The sequence below is a fragment of the Saccostrea cucullata genome, unplaced genomic scaffold, assembly GCF_032062105.1.
Source record: "Saccostrea cucullata isolate Sc308-1 unplaced genomic scaffold, CSIRO_AGI_Scuc_v1 ctg274, whole genome shotgun sequence".
Classification (NCBI taxonomy): Eukaryota; Metazoa; Mollusca; class Bivalvia; order Ostreida; family Ostreidae; genus Saccostrea; species Saccostrea cuccullata.
In genome coordinates this window covers 116,365-134,425 of record NW_026936286.1, presented here as the reverse complement: position 1 = coordinate 134,425, position 18,061 = coordinate 116,365, and the positions used below count along the sequence as shown (strand labels likewise).

The following is an 18,061-nucleotide window of genomic DNA, read 5'->3' as shown; positions in this document are numbered from 1 at the left end:
ATAGTCAATGTTTTTTTTTTTTAAACACATCATTACGGTCAAAATTTTCAGTTCAGTTCTTTCTTATAAGAAATTCTATTTTCAATACTTCCGAATACACTTCAATCTTTAAAGCTTAGTATCAAACTTGTCAAAAAGTTCATTTCTTTTTTTCTTTGTAGGATTTTGTCCAACAACGCCAGCTTTTGGTACTTGTTATAGCACTTAATCTAAGTCTTGCTGGAATGTTTTTTAATCTCCTGTCTTGATGACACGGAAATCACAATAAGGTTTTCGATACTTTGTAAGTGCTAAGCACAACGATGTGCGGATCGGGTTCGATGTTCAAGATATAAAATCTTGGCGAAGTAATTTTTTCAACAGAGATCAGACGAAGACGGCCATATTTAGCAATGCAACAAGTGGTGCAGTGGTCGTACGTACTTAAGACTGTGTTCACCTGCTTTTCCGTATATTTGACAAGACCATGTTGTTATGACAAAATGTTAAGACTGGTTTTTATCCCAAAGTTGTGTCCTTTTTATGTCGATTGTTCATATCTTTCCCTTTTGTTGGTCAATAGTTATGAGACACATTTAACGCCATTAGCTGAAATTAATTTTTAATCGAGAAACAATAGAATTGGCGTGTCCGGGATGACAGTTTTTTGATTTGCAGTTCTTGGAACACTGTGTGAGTTGTTCATTCGTGATATTTTTGGAGAACCTGAGTGGTTCTCATTATGAAGGGTTTTCATTGTATCTGATTTTAATGATCTCCATTTCTTAACAGCCAAAGACTGACGTTTTCTATTTATATCAGTATACGATTAAGCATGACCAAGTCTTTAAACATAATTTTAGCAAACACTGTTGTATAATCTACATATACTTTATCTAACGTTACGAGATGCTTTTTACCTGATATTTATTAATTTTTTTGTCTATGAAAATTGTACAAATCTTTCATATTCTCCCAAAATTTTTATTCAGGACTGTTATCTGGAATGCTATCATTTTCCCATTAATTAATCACGGTTTTAATTACCATTGAATCATTAGGCAGTGTTAATTGTGAGAATGTGATCATCCCCTTTGTTCATTCCAGAAACTTACAAATACTGTTGTATGAATGGCTGCCTACCATGGTTTTGTTATCAACTTTTGCTGAACATTTTGCTGTTGAGTGTGCTTTTTGAGGGTGTATACTTTATTATTTTTTTTGACACCTATCAGATTAACAACAGGGTTATTTAGTCATTAATTATCAAACTGCTTTTGCAGGGTAATTGAGTTCATTAGTTAAGATGCTGTTTTCCCCTACGTTTTGTTTTTGCTCTGTACAGTTGTTTTGTCTGTTCATTAAGAATATTTATATGTAATTATTTATTGTTATTTATTTTTTATGTGATGAATGATTGCAATATGTCAACAAGGTGCTAGATATAGGTCAAATTATTGATTTAAGCAAGTACTGATGGCTTCAGATCTTTAACATCACGTAATTTAACTGGGTATAAGTTTTTAACTGTTTCCCAAAAGACATACGTTAAATTTTCATACCAATTTGAAAGTACACTTGCACCTACAAGTTTGTCTACGTATTCATGTACTATTTTTTGTGGTACTCCTTATTTCAAGAAAATGTGGAATGCAAGTGAGTGGTTTTTTTTTAAGTTTTCAGTTTTCATATTTGATTATTGAAATAATTTTCTTATAATACTCCCCCATTAATTCATTTTTCAGTTTTGTAAAGAAAAATCATTGGAATTACAACATCAAGTTCGAGAGATCCTCTTTGTTTATTTTGTTTTCATGATTTATTTTTCTTTGATTTCATTTTTTTAATATGACTGATTTTCATTGACCAAATGAGGAATATTAATCTTTCTTATCTTTATGAAGACCAGATAATTTAAAAATTATTAACCAGTAATATAGGATCCTGTCAAATTTAACTTTTTTCCTCTCTATTATTTATACTTTTATTAACTTAAGTGTAATGAACTTAGAGAAAGAGAATGAAATTTGTTGATGCTTATTGTAATTATGATTTTTATCCTTTGAAAGTTGTTAAAAGAACAATGGTGATAGATTGTTGTGAAATGTTTTCCTTCTTTGATATAGTAATTCATTTTGAATCTGAAAACGATATTGCGCCACGAGTCACGTGGGATGTAATGAACACGTGATTTGCGCGACCTGGTTGCGCTCGATTGTGTTGGATTTCCTCAAGGCAGCCAGTTTGTCTACAAACGATTTCTCGTTTTACCCTATATAGGAGAATTGAAGGAACATCTATTTTCTTGCTACCTTCCATGAAAACCAGCCGAGTTGGTTATAGTTATTAGTATCACAATAAAATGTCAGTTCCTTTTATCATGTTGTGTTTAATTCTTCATTATGGGTCTGATGCAAAGAAAGCCACAACATGTACAACGTAGCTTCAAGCTGAAAGCGTAAAAGGAGGAACCTTCAGTACAGTGCACGTGTATATTTTAAACATCAAACTAAACAATAATACTTTCAAAGTAGGAAAAAAACAACAACTGAAGTTAAATCAATCGTCTTAAGTATTATTGCATAGTTTCATGTTGTAAATTCTGAATTTACAACAAGACAGATGAATGTCGGGTTAAGGAATTCCAAAAGGAACCTTTTGTACTGCAGGCGACACAAAAAGAAAAACTTATTAAACAATAATTGACTAGGCAATCTTTAAAAAAATGTTTCCCCTCTCTCAATCGTCTGACTGAACAACTTTTTTTACTTCCTTGAATCAATTTTTTCACACACAAATTTTTCAATCCATAAGTAACTATTTTAACTTGAAGTCATATTTGAAAATAAAAAGAATGCTTTGTCTTCCTACCCAATTTTTTTCATCCAGAGTCAGGAGAGGACAAGCCTTTTTAGTTGATGTTAAGTTTATTAATACATGTAATGAAGTCTCACAGAATTCTTATTTTAACCAATAATTTGTCCAACAAGGTCAGTTGCTTCTATTCTGAAATGAAATTAAAAAACAAGGTAAGTTTCATAACGATTACTATATAACATCTAAAAGTTGAGTTAAAACCAAAGAAAGAGATTACCGAGGAAGTTTATTCCAAATGAAGACTTCATGGAGTATGTAAGATAATTGCACGAAATTGAAAATGTCTTTCAAACTTTGAACATTCGTTGATAATAAAAACACACACAGATAGATAGTAGAAAGACGCATAAGAACATATATTACATGACCTCAAAAGAGTGCAAATTCGTGTTTATTCATAGAACATTAGGTATATGTCTTCCATTGAGACATGACATGAACTGTTTTGCTTAAGACCAGATAATTTAAAAATTATTAACCAGTAATATAGGATCCTGTCAAATTTAATATTTTTCCTCTCTATTATTTATACTTTTATTAATGAACTTAGAGAAAGAGAATGAAATTTGTTGATGCTTATTGTAATTATGATTTTTATCCTTTGAAAGTTGTTAAAAGAACAATGGTGATAGATTGTTGTGAAATGTTTTCCTTCTTTGATATAGTAATTCATTTTGAATCTGAAAACGATATTGCGCCACGAGTCACGTGGGATGTAATGAACACGTGATTTGCGCGACCTGGTTGCGCTCGATTGTGTTGGATTTCCTCAAGGCAGCCAGTTTGTTACAAACGATTTCTCGTTTTACCCTATATAGGAGAATTGAAGGAACATCTATTTTCTTGCTACCTTCCATGAAAACCAGCCGAGTTGGTTATAGTTATTAGTATCACAATAAAATGTCAGTTCCTTTTATCATGTTGTGTTTAATTCTTCATTATGGGTTGATGCAACGAAAGCCACAACATGTACAACCTAGCTTCAAGCTGAAAGCGTAAAAGGAGGAACCTTCAGTACAGTGCACGTGTATATTTTAAACATCAAACTAAACAATAATACTTTCAAAGTAAGAAAAAAAAAACAACTGAAGTTAAATCAATCGTCTTAAGTATTATTGCATAGTTTCATGTTGTAAATTCTGAATTTACAACAAGACAGATGAATGTCGGGTTAAGGAATTCCAAAGGAACCTTTTGTACTGCAGGCGACACAAAAAGAAAAACTTATTAAACAATAATTGACTAGGCAATCTTTAAAAAAATGTTTCCCCTCTCTCAATCGTCTGACTGAACAGAACCTACTAAAAAAACCCAACTTTTTTAACTTCCAGGAATCAATTTTTTCACACACAAATTTTTCAATAAATAAGTAACTATTTTACCTTGAAGTCATATTTGAAAATAAAAAGAATGCTTTGTCTTCCTACCCAATTTTTTTCATCCAGAGTCAGGAGAGGACAAGCCTTTTTAGTTGATGTTAAGTTTATTAATACATGTAATGAAGTCTCACAGAATTCTTATTTTAACCAATAATTTGTCCAACAAGGTCAGTTGCTTCTATTCTGAAATGAAATTAAAAAACAAGGTAAGTTTCATAACGATTACTATATAACATCTAAAAGTTGAGTTAAAACCAAAGAAAGAGATTACCGAGGAAGTTTATTCCAAATGAAGACTTCATGGAGTATGTAAGATAATTGCACGAAATTGAAAATGTCTTTCAAACTTTGAACATTCGTTGATAATAAAAACACACACAGATAGATAGTAGAAAGACGCATAAGAACATATATTACATGACCTCAAAAGAGTGCAAATTCGTGTTTATTCATAGAACATTAGGTATATGTCTTCCATTGAGACATGACATGAACTGTTTTGCTTACCTTGTCACTGAACTATTGTGTTTTAGAACTATTGTGTTTTAGAACAATGATAGCAATTATTGTAAGATCTACAACTCTCTAACTGAAATTAATCTAGTAATAATATTTGCTCTATGCCTGCAAACTGTCGGCCCCTAAAAATATTTTTATTTCTACAATTTCATGATATTCCTAATCATTGACGTTATAGACGGAGGTGTGACGTATAGAATACGCAATAAGTGACATACTAGTCACCCTATTACGTCATTATTAACACCAGCAGACGACAATTTTAATAAACCACAAGTCGGCTGTTAATAATCGTAGATTTGAATGGAGCTTTGATACATTTTTTTAATTTAAATTTTATATCGGTATGATAAAATAGTAAACGTTTATCATTTCTAGAGTTTGCAGAATTCTGGAGTCTCTTGATCGGACATAATATCTTCCACACTGACCGAAGATTTATTGAAAATGAAAATGTCACATAATGATACAATTTATCTTTTCATAATTATTGAAAATAATATTTACATGTACAAAAATATATCGAAACATTCTTCTAGATATATATTTCGTTAGTGTGCTTTTCAAGATTAAAATGAATTATGAAAAGCTAAAAATAAATATATCTTTTTTCGTGGCCATGTTCGGGGTTTTATACATTTTTATCCCCTACAAATATAAGAAAACTTACTCTTTCTCACATATGAAGTGATTAAGGATGTTACATCTATTATCGTTCCACGTGAAGCCGGTCGGGTATATTTCTAGGCAGTCCTCTAACTCCTTCTGGTCATTTGGTTCGTTGATTGCCCAGTTTTTGTAATCAAATCTTTCCATTGTTGACGCCCAATACCACTCTCCTTCTATCATTCTGTCGGATCCATCTATCCAAAGGTTTGTCGTTAAGGCACCTGTACAATTACAATGTCGATAATTAAAAGTTTTGACTGATTCATTTTTAATGTTATCTTTAAACTTTCTCTAACTTGGCGTAGTGTAGTAACCCTTGGACTTCCGGTCAAGGAACTGTTATTCATGCTTTTGAAACACACGAGCCCGAAAAGTCATTATGTAGTGTATATGTGCATCTGCAGCTCTCCTTTTTCTTTATTTTGAGAATTTGAAGCATAAGCAATGAAAATGCGTGATTTTGAGGAAATATGGGCAACACATCCGGAAAAAGAAAGAAGTTTTTCCGGAATCTTAGTTGATCTAATTATTAACAGCTACAAAACCTTGAAAACCCAAAATATTGTCAACATTTTTATTAAAAATACTAATTTTTGATTTCTGTTAAGAGGGCTGAATCAACTTCTGGTAATGGAATGAAAATCATTCAACCGTTAAATGAGTGATTTGGCAAAGTTAAAGATGTCCTAACTTTTTTTGGTACATAGTTATATCCTGTATATAATTTTTACCCTAAAATTAGGGTGTTGCGTTTCTTTTGAGTGTCAGTATATTTAAATTCGATGAAAGTATCTCTTTGCAAAATAGGGGGAAAAGAAATTGTACTGTCTGGGATAGACGATAAAGACCAATTAACAACTAAATTGTACGACATACTAAATGATTTATCTTTTCATCCTCAACTTCCCTCATTCATGAAGTATTCAAATATCATCTGATTACGTACAGCATCTTCTTGCGTATCGAATTAACTTAGAGAAATAAACCCCTATGCAAATGATAAGGGGTATATTGCTGCATAAGAAATGGAAGTTGACAATTGAAAAGTTGAAGTCAAGTTTATCATAAAGCTTTTTTGTCGGTTACCATTAACGTTTTTTCTACTATAAATATAATACCCAAGTATGAAACAGATGTGTCAAACTCTGTGGTATCTTTAATTTCAGGCTCACTGGCTCACTTGGATGTAACGTGTCGACATATGAATGTAAATACCTATCGTTAATCAATATATATCTTAATTTTCGAGTTGAAGGCCACTGCAAGTGTTTTCTTCTTCTTATATAGAAGATTTTGAATAAATTATACTTAATTCATACCCATATGAATTCCAACGGATGGTTGGCATACCTAGTCTCCAAAATTCACTTAGATAATGTCAATCAGAAACTCAAGCATCTTTTAATACCAACTTCAGTGTAATTGTAGATGCAATCAATTTTTTTTTTACAACAAAACATTTTGCAAAGTAAGTAATTTTACGAATTCCATTTTTATTGAAAAAGCAACTGTCAATGAGTTCAAAAAGCCTCGACTTTAATTTGTTGCGGGGAATGTTTATACAAGTATATAGAGTTGAAAAGTCGTAAGTTTATTATGTTCTTTATTTGGTAAAATTCTCGAGTCCCTTAAATTTTAAAGCCTCTGCATCGATTTACACAACTTCTCAGTTATATTGTTGTACAGTACTTTCGAATTTTTCCTTCACTGCTGTTAATATTTTTGTTAGGAGTACAATGTAAAGACAGCTGCTTGGTTGATAATGTACTGGAACCCGCAATGTATCTTTGGTTGTAAGGATTTTTATAAAGTTTTTGAACCCAGTATAAATATGGTAGTTGAAATTCATTCAGGTTGTTGGAAAAACAAAACAAAAAATCAAAACTGACATATGATTTAAAAGAATTTCCTCCTTAGAAAGGGAGCTATACGTATGGGTATGATTATAAGTTGGATTACCACTTGTAGAAATATATTCAAGATCCTCTAGAATATAATAAAAATAATGAGCTTTACAAAAAAACACTGTTGTCACCTGCTTTGTCAGCTTAGACCAGTCTGTCCTGATTTTGTATTCTAACCATTTTTTTTTATACTTTTGAATTATTGAACACTTAGGGTTAGATGATTTTCATTCTCCCTCAATACATTTTATTCATTATGATATATAAAGAATTACCTCTTATGTTTGTGATAATTTTGCCAATAAGTGCGTTTTCTTCGGCATCGTTGATAACAGCTAGCTCACCATGGAATGCTTGACAAATGCTCTGAAAACACACACAATTATAGTTTTTTGCCAATTTGGGTACTTTTTAATGTTTGTGCAATTGTAAATCAGTTTATTTTATGCAAAAATAAAAATATCAATCAATTATAACCGGGTATGTGAATCATTGGAATGAATATTTCTTATACCAAACATACTTGATGGTAATATATGAATAGCAAATTATTTTGCATTTTTAATAATGTTTGTTCGCGTTATTAATAAATTAAACAAGCACCTGGAGTTAGGTGTACACATATACAAGCGACCACATGAAATATGACAGGACTCTGTGTTTGAACCAATTATCTTACTATTAACATCTCTGGTGGTATGAAAAAATTACCGATGCTTCGGACCAGACGACGGTTCTTGGACTGATAAAATAACAGGAGTTCTTTCCCTTTATCCACCCATCGGGACAACAAGACAGCACCAGACCTGTCAACATACGATACAATATAAAGGTAAACAAAAAAGTAGCATTAGACTATTAGTTTTAGTAAAATAAGAAACTACTGAATGACTACTGAATCAATGATAAAATGTTTCGATTTCACAGCCAAAAGTTTAGTTGTCATTGATATAGGATAGGCTACTTTTCAAAATTACCTAGGTCTCATTAAAAATATTGATTTAAAGGTAAATGAACTATTTTTACCTGCTAGACTGATAATTAGAAGTATTTGTAAAATGGTCATTGTCTTCCCACTTATCACAACCTGATTTGACCCAAATGTATGCAATAAGAATATCCTTATCTCAATCCCTTTTGAACGAAAGGTTACGAATACAATTGCCTGAAATATACTAATTTGAAGACAAAGAAAAATGCACTCATAATTTTGCAGGGTTTTACCTCACCTGAGACAAAACAAGAAGGCTTTTCTCACCTAATGGAGTCTGGCGTCCATCAGTATCTTTTCTTTGTTGTCTGTAAACTTTTCAAATTCTTGACTTCTGCATAACCAGTAGCGGGGTCAGTTTCAACCAAACAAAGCTCCTCAAGTTAACAGGAAGTATCATTTCTAAGGCTCTGTGTTTTATGATCTCTTTACAAATTTATATTGTTTATAGATCTTTTTAAAAAAAATATTCTCTGTGTGTTATACTCATCTTTACATCTTGAGACAATTGTATAATTACACAAATAAGACACTCCTCTTTTAAAATGACAAAATGAGTTTTTCATTCAGATATTAAAAAATAAAATTCTTCAAATGACAAAGCTTAAAATGAGTCTGCTGAATTTGAGACCCATTTGGAAACTTTCGGTCATATGATCATAAGAACAATCAAAATGAACAAAACAATCAAAAGATGCAAAGACAATGACGTTTATATTCAGAGAAAACGGTATAGTATTCAGGCCAGGCTTAAAAGTGCATTTCCGGAACATTGAAAACACGGACGTCTAAAACATCTGAGGTAGGATCAGGTGTCATGGCAGACTGAGCATCAGATTTGATTGTTAGGTTACAATTACCTTTTTTTTCTAGAAAATTATTCTCATATGAAACAGATGTGTAATACATTGTACTTCATTTATTTCAAGGCCTTTGGGATATATCGAGTCGACATTGACATATGAATTGAAGTAACTATGTCATCGATGTATCTATATGTCAAGTTGAGGGCCACAGCAAACAGTGTTTTCTTTATCTAGACGTGTAGATGATTTTGATTACATTGGGCTTCATATGAACTTCATATGAATAAAAATAGGTCTGCTTACAACGGGGCGCAATTCATACCCAATTCTAACAGACTGTTGGAAAACCTGAACTCCGAAAGCTACATAGATTTCGTCCATTAGAAAGAATCAGAAAGTATCTTTTCAATATAAATTTTAAAGTACGTGTGTGTACAATCAGAGTTTTTAAAAAAAAAGGTACGTATATTAACGAGGTCCATTTTTCTTATAAAGCAGCCGTCTATAATGTAGAAAAGCCAGGGACCCATATTACAAAAGGACTTACGACTTAAGACCAAATTAATTCTTCATATAACTTTTTAGTAAACATTATATCGAAAATTAATTTAAACCTTATAAAAGGAATATGGTAAGATATTTTTTACACAAACAATTTCTCAGAGAATTATTAATTTTGCAAAATTTTACAATCACCATAAGTTTTTGGTCTTAGTCGTAACTTCTTTTGTAAAACGGGCCCCTGGACTTTAATTTATCGTGGGTAATAGTTGTATATTGAGATGAAAAGTCATAAGTTTTCGTGTTATTGATTTGGGAAAATTTTGCGATTTCACATTTTCTAAAAGCTACTTTTTAAGCATCCACATCGGATTAATTTACACCATTTCTCGAATATAATTTGGTACAATACTTCTGAAGTTTCTTCTTCACCGCTGTAAATATTTTATTGAGGGTTGAAAGAGGCTTCTTGGTAGAACATTTACTGGAACCCGCTATATATCTTAGTTTGTAAGGATTTTTATTATGGAATTTTGAAATCCAGTTAGGTATGGTAATTCAATTTCATTTTGGTTGTTGGGAATATATAAAATATTAAAACCTGACATAAAACTTTGAGGAATTTGCTAATTAGAAAAAGGGATTTAGTGGTATAAGTTGGATTACCACTTGCACATTTTCTAAAATACAATGCAATTAATGAACCTTACAAAAAAAGGCAATGTTGTTACATGTCTTATGAAAATTTATCAAACCTATCGATCAAAAAACTAAATGAATAAAAAGAATTGCTTTTTAATATCATTTGTGGTATTTTGTTTAAGTTTGGAATGAAGTTTATACATGATAACCGCATATAAGCTCCGTGCGTGAATATTTTTCAAACTGGTTTCCAAGGGCTTCTTTTGAAAACAGAAGAAACAGTCAAGGAGGCATTCAAATAATTTTAAAACGCACATTCCATTCACGAAAACAAAGAAGGAATTGCAGAATAGAACAACAATAAAAAGTGCTGGTATGATTTAATTTAATTTTTTTTTTTACAAAATGACCTCAAATGACGTAGATGATCAAGAACCATCAACGCTGAAAGAAAAAGATTATGTTTCTTATTATTTAAAAGTATCTGGTTCAAGCACAATCAAACCTTGTTATCTCAAACTGGGTCAGACCGATTAAAATTAAACTCAGATATATTCAGGTAATTGATATATCGTTCGAAAATGTTTAACGACTAAGTAGTTGAAACTTTCAAAACACTTCGACAAATCCATTGTATTCGAGATATCAGCTATATTCAATTAATTGAAGTTCAACTGTATTTCAAAGTTCATTTATGGTATCCTTTAACAATATTTCTTAGAAAAAAGTCGCCATCACCTACCTTCTTTCACATACAAAGTGATTAAGGTTAGAGCATATTTTGTCGTTCCACTTTCCAATTGTGCTTGGAGTGGCATATTCTTTGACTAACATTTCTATACAGTTTTCATTTCCTCCGCTCGGTTCATGTACATTCCAGTTATTGTAATGAAGAGGCTGATTTGTAGAGTGCCATATAAAATGTCCCTCATGATTAGCATCTGTGCCATCAAGCCAGAAGTTGTGGATATATGCCTCTGATATAAAAATATCAGTAAGTCCCCACTACTTTTATACAAATATTACCACGTAAAATGTCTTTCAACTAGGCTGTGTGTGTGTTTTTTTAATACTTTTATGTGTATTAATATTTCATTTTTTCAGGCTTATTAAAAGATAAAAGTAATACAAAGTCCGATTCAACCATTCATGTTCTTTAAAATGTATGCTGATATTTTTTTCACAGAAAAAAATCGATTGTTTAAAGTCTGTAAATAAATGACATTCGATGTGAAAATATTCGAATATTCAAACTCTTATGTTACACAAATATGTGTCCCCTAAGAGTGCACATTATCACATCTAAAATTTGAAAAATAAGATTATACTCATACAATAACAGTACTAAGTGATTTATATTAAAAAAAATAATAAACAATACATGTATGCATTACTCCGAATAAAACGTATTTAATATTTGTCGTATTTATCTTATAATAGAGAAAGCTTAATGTTTATACTTACGAATATACTCTTTAATCATACCAGTCACAAAATGATTTTCATCATGGTCGTTAATTATCACGAGGTTACTTTGCATGGCTCGACATTTTGCCTGAAAAATAATATAATTTACTTTTTTTGCAGAAAAAAAAACGGGAGCACAAGAGAGAGAGAGATTTACCGACGCTGCCAGCCAGCTGGCACTTTCACTACTGGGATAGTAGCAAGAGTTCCTTCCCTTTACCCAGCCTTCCGGACAACATGACTGATATAGACCTAAAAGAAAAGCAAATAAAGAACAAATTTTGTAACAAAAACATTTAATTCTGATCAACTTGTATTGCACTGAGAAATAAATTTTGTGATTTAACCACTGAAACGTGAATGAAATTTCATACAGTAAGGAAAAATTATTACAAAATAAAAATGATTATATTTAACACACCAATTTTAGCAAAAAAATTATGCAACTTCATTTCACCTACAACAAACACGGTAGAAACTATGGGCGATGTTATCGATTAAAAGAATTTAATTTTTTGAATCCCTATGTCAAAATTTGAACGCCATTGAATATTGTGATCTTATCCTACCTGCAATATTTTTGAAAAAAAGTAAAATTTACTATTATTAATGAAGATTTTCTCATTACAAATATAAAATTTCAAACCCAATGATTCCTGAGAAAATTTTAAAATAGAGTCAAGAAACTATTATCCCCCATGAACAAAAAATGCGTTTCTGTATTTCAAAAATTATTAATGGCATTTAAAAAAGGATGTTGGAGGCAAGTTTCATTGAAACTGATCTAATAGTTCTAGAAAATCAGTCAAAAATGTGAAAAGTTTATAGAAGGAGGAACTGGCAGAGAGACAGACACATATAATTGGCGTGAATAAATTATCAGGAAAACTCACATTGGGCTTATAGCCGTGTGAGCTAAATCAATATTCCTTTAACATAAAAATTTAAAGGAGCTTTAAATAACCGTATCAATTCAATTTTTTTCTAGTCAAAGTCCTCTAGTTATGTGGCAATATTTAACTGCACATTGTTTTATATCTCCAAAATAATTTTGTTTGTAATCGAATGTGTTGGGTAGGATTTTTAACCGAAGCAAGCTACTGACAGATAACTTGATAGTATATGGCTCTCAAGGGTCTTCTATATTTTTCAGTCTACAGTCGTTATTATGACCTTGTTAACTTATAAATGAACAATTAATCGTTAATTTAAGTGACATTTTCAACACCATTTCTTGGACCATTGTTTTCTTTTAATCATGTCTATATATATCTCCGTTTATCTAATAACACAGAAAGCTCGGTGGGTGTGGTCTGTCGATAAGACATGATTACTCCTCCTAGTCACTTGTCCGTCTGGTGATACCAGGGATTCGTTTTTTACCCTGTTAACGAATCGTGTTTTTTAAAAATTGATTGGATGGATTGTTGTTTGTTATCTCAGTAATCCAAAACAGCAAATTTTTGTTTAAGGGGGGACCTATGTCCGAAAAGTCTTTGTGTGAAATTTTCAAAACTTTGACATTTCTTTCCTGACCACTTGCTCTTAATTTTTAGGTATTAAGAGCCATTCTCTGTAACGACTTGAAATTTCATATAGGAGCTGTGGCACGCATAGTCTCAGAATTTCTCCAAACTCTCTATGATAAAAGTCATTGATACCCTAAACTGAAATCAGGCAAAAATTGGTTGCTATGTTTTATAGTTACCATGGCAACATGTCTTAAAGTTCGAAAAATGGCATTTTTTAACATGTTTAGAGCCCCATCGTAAACATTTGCGGCAAAGCAAACAATTGGCAATGACTGTTTCCAAAAGTTGAAGGTCAGATGTCTGAAATGCATGATAAACATGTTTGGTAAATCAACTATTACATACGTTCCTATGGTAACAAAGTATTCAAAAGTAAAGAAAAATATTCATTGAATTTTATAAAGTCATACAGGTAAAAATAAAAAGCAATTATAGGATGAAATGTGACCCAATAATAGAAAAAAGAGCATTGAAACATATAGCATTAACAAAATATGATATTTCATTTTGATTGGCAATGGTTGCCAAGGTTTTTATACCACAGAGAGCCTTCAAAGTTACACTCTGTATGTTTAAATCTGACCCTATCTTTTAAAAAAGCACATTTCCTCATAATTAATGATCAATTTTTAAAGATGTTGGTGTGCTCCTAGTTTTCCCATTTGAAAAAATTCAGATTAGATTCTATAAATAGAGCGTTGCTATGGAAAGAAAATATATGCTTAAAAACCTGAAAAATATTTTCTTTCCTTGGATACGTACCCTTTAATGTAGATTCCCAAAACTTTTATGATTGATATTTATTAACAGCTAACCTGACTTTTAATTTTGACCATCGTCCAATCTCTAAGTGGATGCAAGAAGTTGGCACACAGGGTTTAATATTGATATAAAGTTCACAAAATCGAACATTTTCCCTTCTTGGTAACCATAGCAACAGTGTTGTTTTCTTCATCGAATTTTATCAATATATGATATTAAGCTTCAGTTCTAACACATAAGTACTATTCAAGCTGAGTCCTTTAATTTGTTTCTTGATTAAATGGCAATTTAATTCTTAATGCAGCGAAAAATAATTCACTTTTAAGCATTGGTACTTTGTTTCCATGGTAACACTGCAAAGTAGCAATTATACCCAATTTTTCTTATGGTTTTGGTGTTGCAAGGTCCTAATGATGCATGTTTTCCAGTCTTGAATTTTCATGTTTTTCCTCAAGACAGTAGCATTAACCGAATCTTAGTCACTGGTTTTGCATGGTTACACTGTGTTACCATGGCAACCATAAAAGTTATTTATAGAATAATATTGCTTATACTTATATACTTAAGGTCAAACATTTTCATTGTTTTTCTTAAGTCGTTGATTGAGTTTGAGCATGTAACACCTACCATTAGTGAATACGGGGTGTTTTTCAGCATATTTCAGCATTTTAAATGTATTCCAAATGTAACCTTGGTTACCACTTACTTAGACATATATTCTAAACAGTTTCTTTACAGTATAAGTGACATCAAGGTGTCTTATTTTTGTGAGAATGGTTTGTTTGCTTTTTCTAGTTTTTATTAAGCCACAGTCAAGATTTAAAGTGGCTGAAAATCTCGTTTTTTCAAACTTTTCCGGCTGTTGCCATAGCAACCGAGACACATAGCAACGAAATTTTGTTTGACATTTGTTTCTTGTGTCAGGTACTAAGCATGGGTGAAGTTTCATCAAAATCGGTGACCATGCGTGGCAACGAAGTTTAAGTGGTTACAGAGAATGGCTATTAAAAACAATACCTTTATATGCTTATTTTTACACAGGAGCACGTGCAAAAACAGTGGGAAATGCTAAAAATAGATTATTTTCAGTCATAACTGTTCTACCCAAAATACGCGCCATAAAGAACCAAAAATTTTAAATCATATTCAAAATCAACACTTATTTAATTTATATGAGTTGTATCTTTAAAATGGAGGCAAATTAATTGAAATCCATCTCGCATGAAAAATTATAATGGAGCACAATATAAGTATTACCCCATTTTTCTTGTCGTATTTTTTACAATTCCGACATGCATAACAGGTAATATCTTAAAAAGTCTTTGTGTGAAAATTTTGTAATTCATATTTTTTGAAAGAAATGATTCATCTCTTTATTTCAACAAAGAAAAAAGTATACCTTTATGATAAAATAAACGAGAAATATGACGTTTCTTTGATATTTTTGTACTCTTGTGTCATAAATATTGACCTTTCTGCACTAAAAAAGGGTAAGTAAGCACTGACAAACACCTGAATATAATACTATTTTGCGGAAAACGAGTATTTTGTTTTGATTAGAAACAATTTAAATAGATAATTTTTTTTCTTCATTCCATTCATTCTGTTTCTCTCCCCCCCCCCCCTCCCCAATTTCCGCGTCAACAACCAATGCCTATTAGAACCTAGGAATGACTTTATACAATAAAATCCACATGTGCTATATAAATCAATAAGCAAATATACACCCGTACAAGTACATTTCTTAATTTTTTCTTAGTTTTCTCCAGAAAATCGATTAATGGTAATTATAAAATTAAACATTTTCCCCTGAGTTAAGCCGCTTTCTTTCCTGAATTTTATCTCTTTTTTGCACTATTATATCAGCATATTATCGGGGTATTTTTTCACAACAGAAATTGCTATGAATTATCAACCAAAGGAAGAGAATTCTAATATTAACAAACTCCATAAATCAAATAAAACTGTGATTAATGATGAATCAATTTTCCTTTTTGTAAATTTTGTACGTAATTGATTATCAGCAATGGCATGCCTATATCACAGTTGCAAAAGTCAACAGGTAAAAACAAACGTCGCTATTGTGACGTCACATAACGCTGCCTTGACGTAGAACGACATAGGTCCCCCCTTAAGTAGAAAACATTAAGATATCAAATCAACTCCATAAAATTGATAAATCATGGGGGGGGGGGGGCTGGGAGGGGGGGGGGGGGCTATGACATAACTTTTTAAAAGAGAGGCATATGTATATTTTAAATATCATACAAAGACCGGTAATGTATAAGTGTTGCAGGTGAGCGTTGTGGCCCGTGGTCTCTTTTTCGTTTTTATAATCAAATTAATGTTAAAAGACAGTTAATTGTGCTGTCACAGTTTCTAATGGGAGAGTCTGATTCGTCAAAAATGAACATAAAACTTTTCGGATATATGGTACATTAAAATTTGAGATAGTTGTTGCATCAATTGTAACTATATTCGAACCAATTTATGAGCAGCATTTAAGCCGAAAGTGGGATTAAACATATAATTATATTAACATTTTCCACCAATATATGTGCAAATGACACAATTATATGTCACATATTTGATAGATAACGTAAATATTAAAACACAAATTGGTTCTCGGTAATATGAATAAAAATTCTTTTGCCTTGAGGTGCACTTACCCAGACATGAAAGAAACACGACACAGTGGTACAGACTTATATTCCACATTGTCATTCAAATTGATTAGGTAATAAAAACATACCTCTGTACGTATATTATGTTATATAATGTGTGGTCTCAGGAGTGATAAGAATTTCTACTCTCTGATCGTATCTAGGACATTAATTGACTCGAGACGGAATAACTGTCAATAGTCAATTGTTATTGCTATTTTGAATGGAAATTGGTGGTAAATACTATTTAAAAGCGCGACACAACAAAAATATGCAAATTAAACAAAATGTCAAAATCAAGATTAGTAAAAGGAATTTTTCAGGTTTTTTGCAATTCAGATTACTAAAACTAATGTCCTTAAATATCCAACAATTTGTATGTCAGTGACACACTAGGGCAAATTATTTATATGATCTTTATGCAGTAAAGCTGGTATCTAGATGATGCCGGATTATTCAATTATACATTATCAATCATTGTAGATTTAATGTCTTATTTTCGTGAGCATAATTCATAGAGCAAGGTCTAAGATTTTTTTTCTGCAAGTATTATGACTTTACCTTAAAAAAGCAAGATTTTGCTGGATGAATAATACCTTTATCCTGTTCATTGATATCGAGCAGTTTATTCAATCTTTAAGCGATTTATCAATAAATAAAAATACTTCTCCTGCCGGACTTCTACTTCCTGTATTTGTCTCATCAAACTTTTATAAGTTAGTTTAATAAAAACTTATGGTCAGTAACCCTCTTCAGATCTGACGTGAAAAGGAAAACATATTAAATGATTTACTTCATTCTTTTCTACAAAGTATGAAAACGGTGAATTGGTGAAAATTCAAGTGGTATGACATTTGCACATGTACTTTTCGTTCAAGTCAAGAAAAATAAAACACACTGCACAATAAAAGGGGAAGAAAGAACTGGAAAGAAATTAGACCCAGAGGGTTGATAAAATTAGCATATTAAATTTAAAATATTAGTGTATTCTCTACGATAAAATTTTATATGATATATTTGTCAAAGAATTATTGATGAACAAAGTCATCGGAAAACGGCAATTCAATCACATGTATGCATTTTTTTTTAAATTTTATTCATAAATCAAAATTTGTCATCATTTACATATGAAGTGTCTTTAAAAATAGTAATATATAATGAATAAAATGTTGGAACATCGAACAGTATTGATGCCCGTATATTCATTTAAACAAAACGAATCGACAGTAGATTAAATATGGACCTCCAAAATCATCAGGGGTGGGACCAGATGCCATAGAGGAGTAAGCATACGCTGTCTAACCGGTCACAACCGTCTTGTACTTTTTGTCATGATCAGGAAAATCGAAATAAACTGTAGACAATTCAGT

General features: G+C 31.4%; 3 protein-coding genes across 4 annotated transcripts in view; 1 reads left to right on the top strand and 2 right to left on the bottom strand.

The window, feature by feature from the left end:
- LOC134245244 (junctophilin-1-like) overlaps window positions 1-2,357 on the top strand; it is a 39,442-nt gene extending 37,085 nt beyond the window's left edge. For both annotated transcript variants that reach the window (XM_062727522.1, XM_062727521.1), the window contains one exon: window positions 162-2,357. In XM_062727522.1, coding sequence (XP_062583506.1) covers window positions 162-248 — 87 coding nt within the window. In that variant the 3' untranslated portion in view covers window positions 249-2,357. The remainder of the gene's footprint in view (window positions 1-161) is intronic.
- Window positions 2,358-4,289: 1,932 nt separating this feature from the next.
- LOC134245227 (perlucin-like) lies at window positions 4,290-8,505 on the bottom strand. The gene is made up of 5 exons (XM_062727503.1): window positions 8,354-8,505; window positions 8,039-8,133; window positions 7,603-7,693; window positions 5,425-5,644; window positions 4,290-4,418 (listed from the first exon to the last, which is right to left on the bottom strand). The coding sequence occupies exons 1-5, from the start codon at window positions 8,391-8,393 to the stop codon at window positions 4,379-4,381; spliced, it is 486 nt and encodes a 161-aa protein (XP_062583487.1). The 5' UTR covers window positions 8,394-8,505; the 3' UTR covers window positions 4,290-4,378.
- Window positions 8,506-10,632: 2,127 nt separating this feature from the next.
- LOC134245226 (perlucin-like) lies at window positions 10,633-16,792 on the bottom strand. Its single transcript, XM_062727502.1, has 5 exons — window positions 16,698-16,792; window positions 11,892-11,986; window positions 11,732-11,822; window positions 11,010-11,244; window positions 10,633-10,711 (listed from the first exon to the last, which is right to left on the bottom strand). Exons 1-5 carry the CDS (start codon window positions 16,750-16,752, stop codon window positions 10,696-10,698), a joined length of 492 nt encoding a protein of 163 aa, XP_062583486.1. The 5' UTR covers window positions 16,753-16,792; the 3' UTR covers window positions 10,633-10,695.
- Between the last annotated feature and the right edge of the window lie 1,269 nt (window positions 16,793-18,061).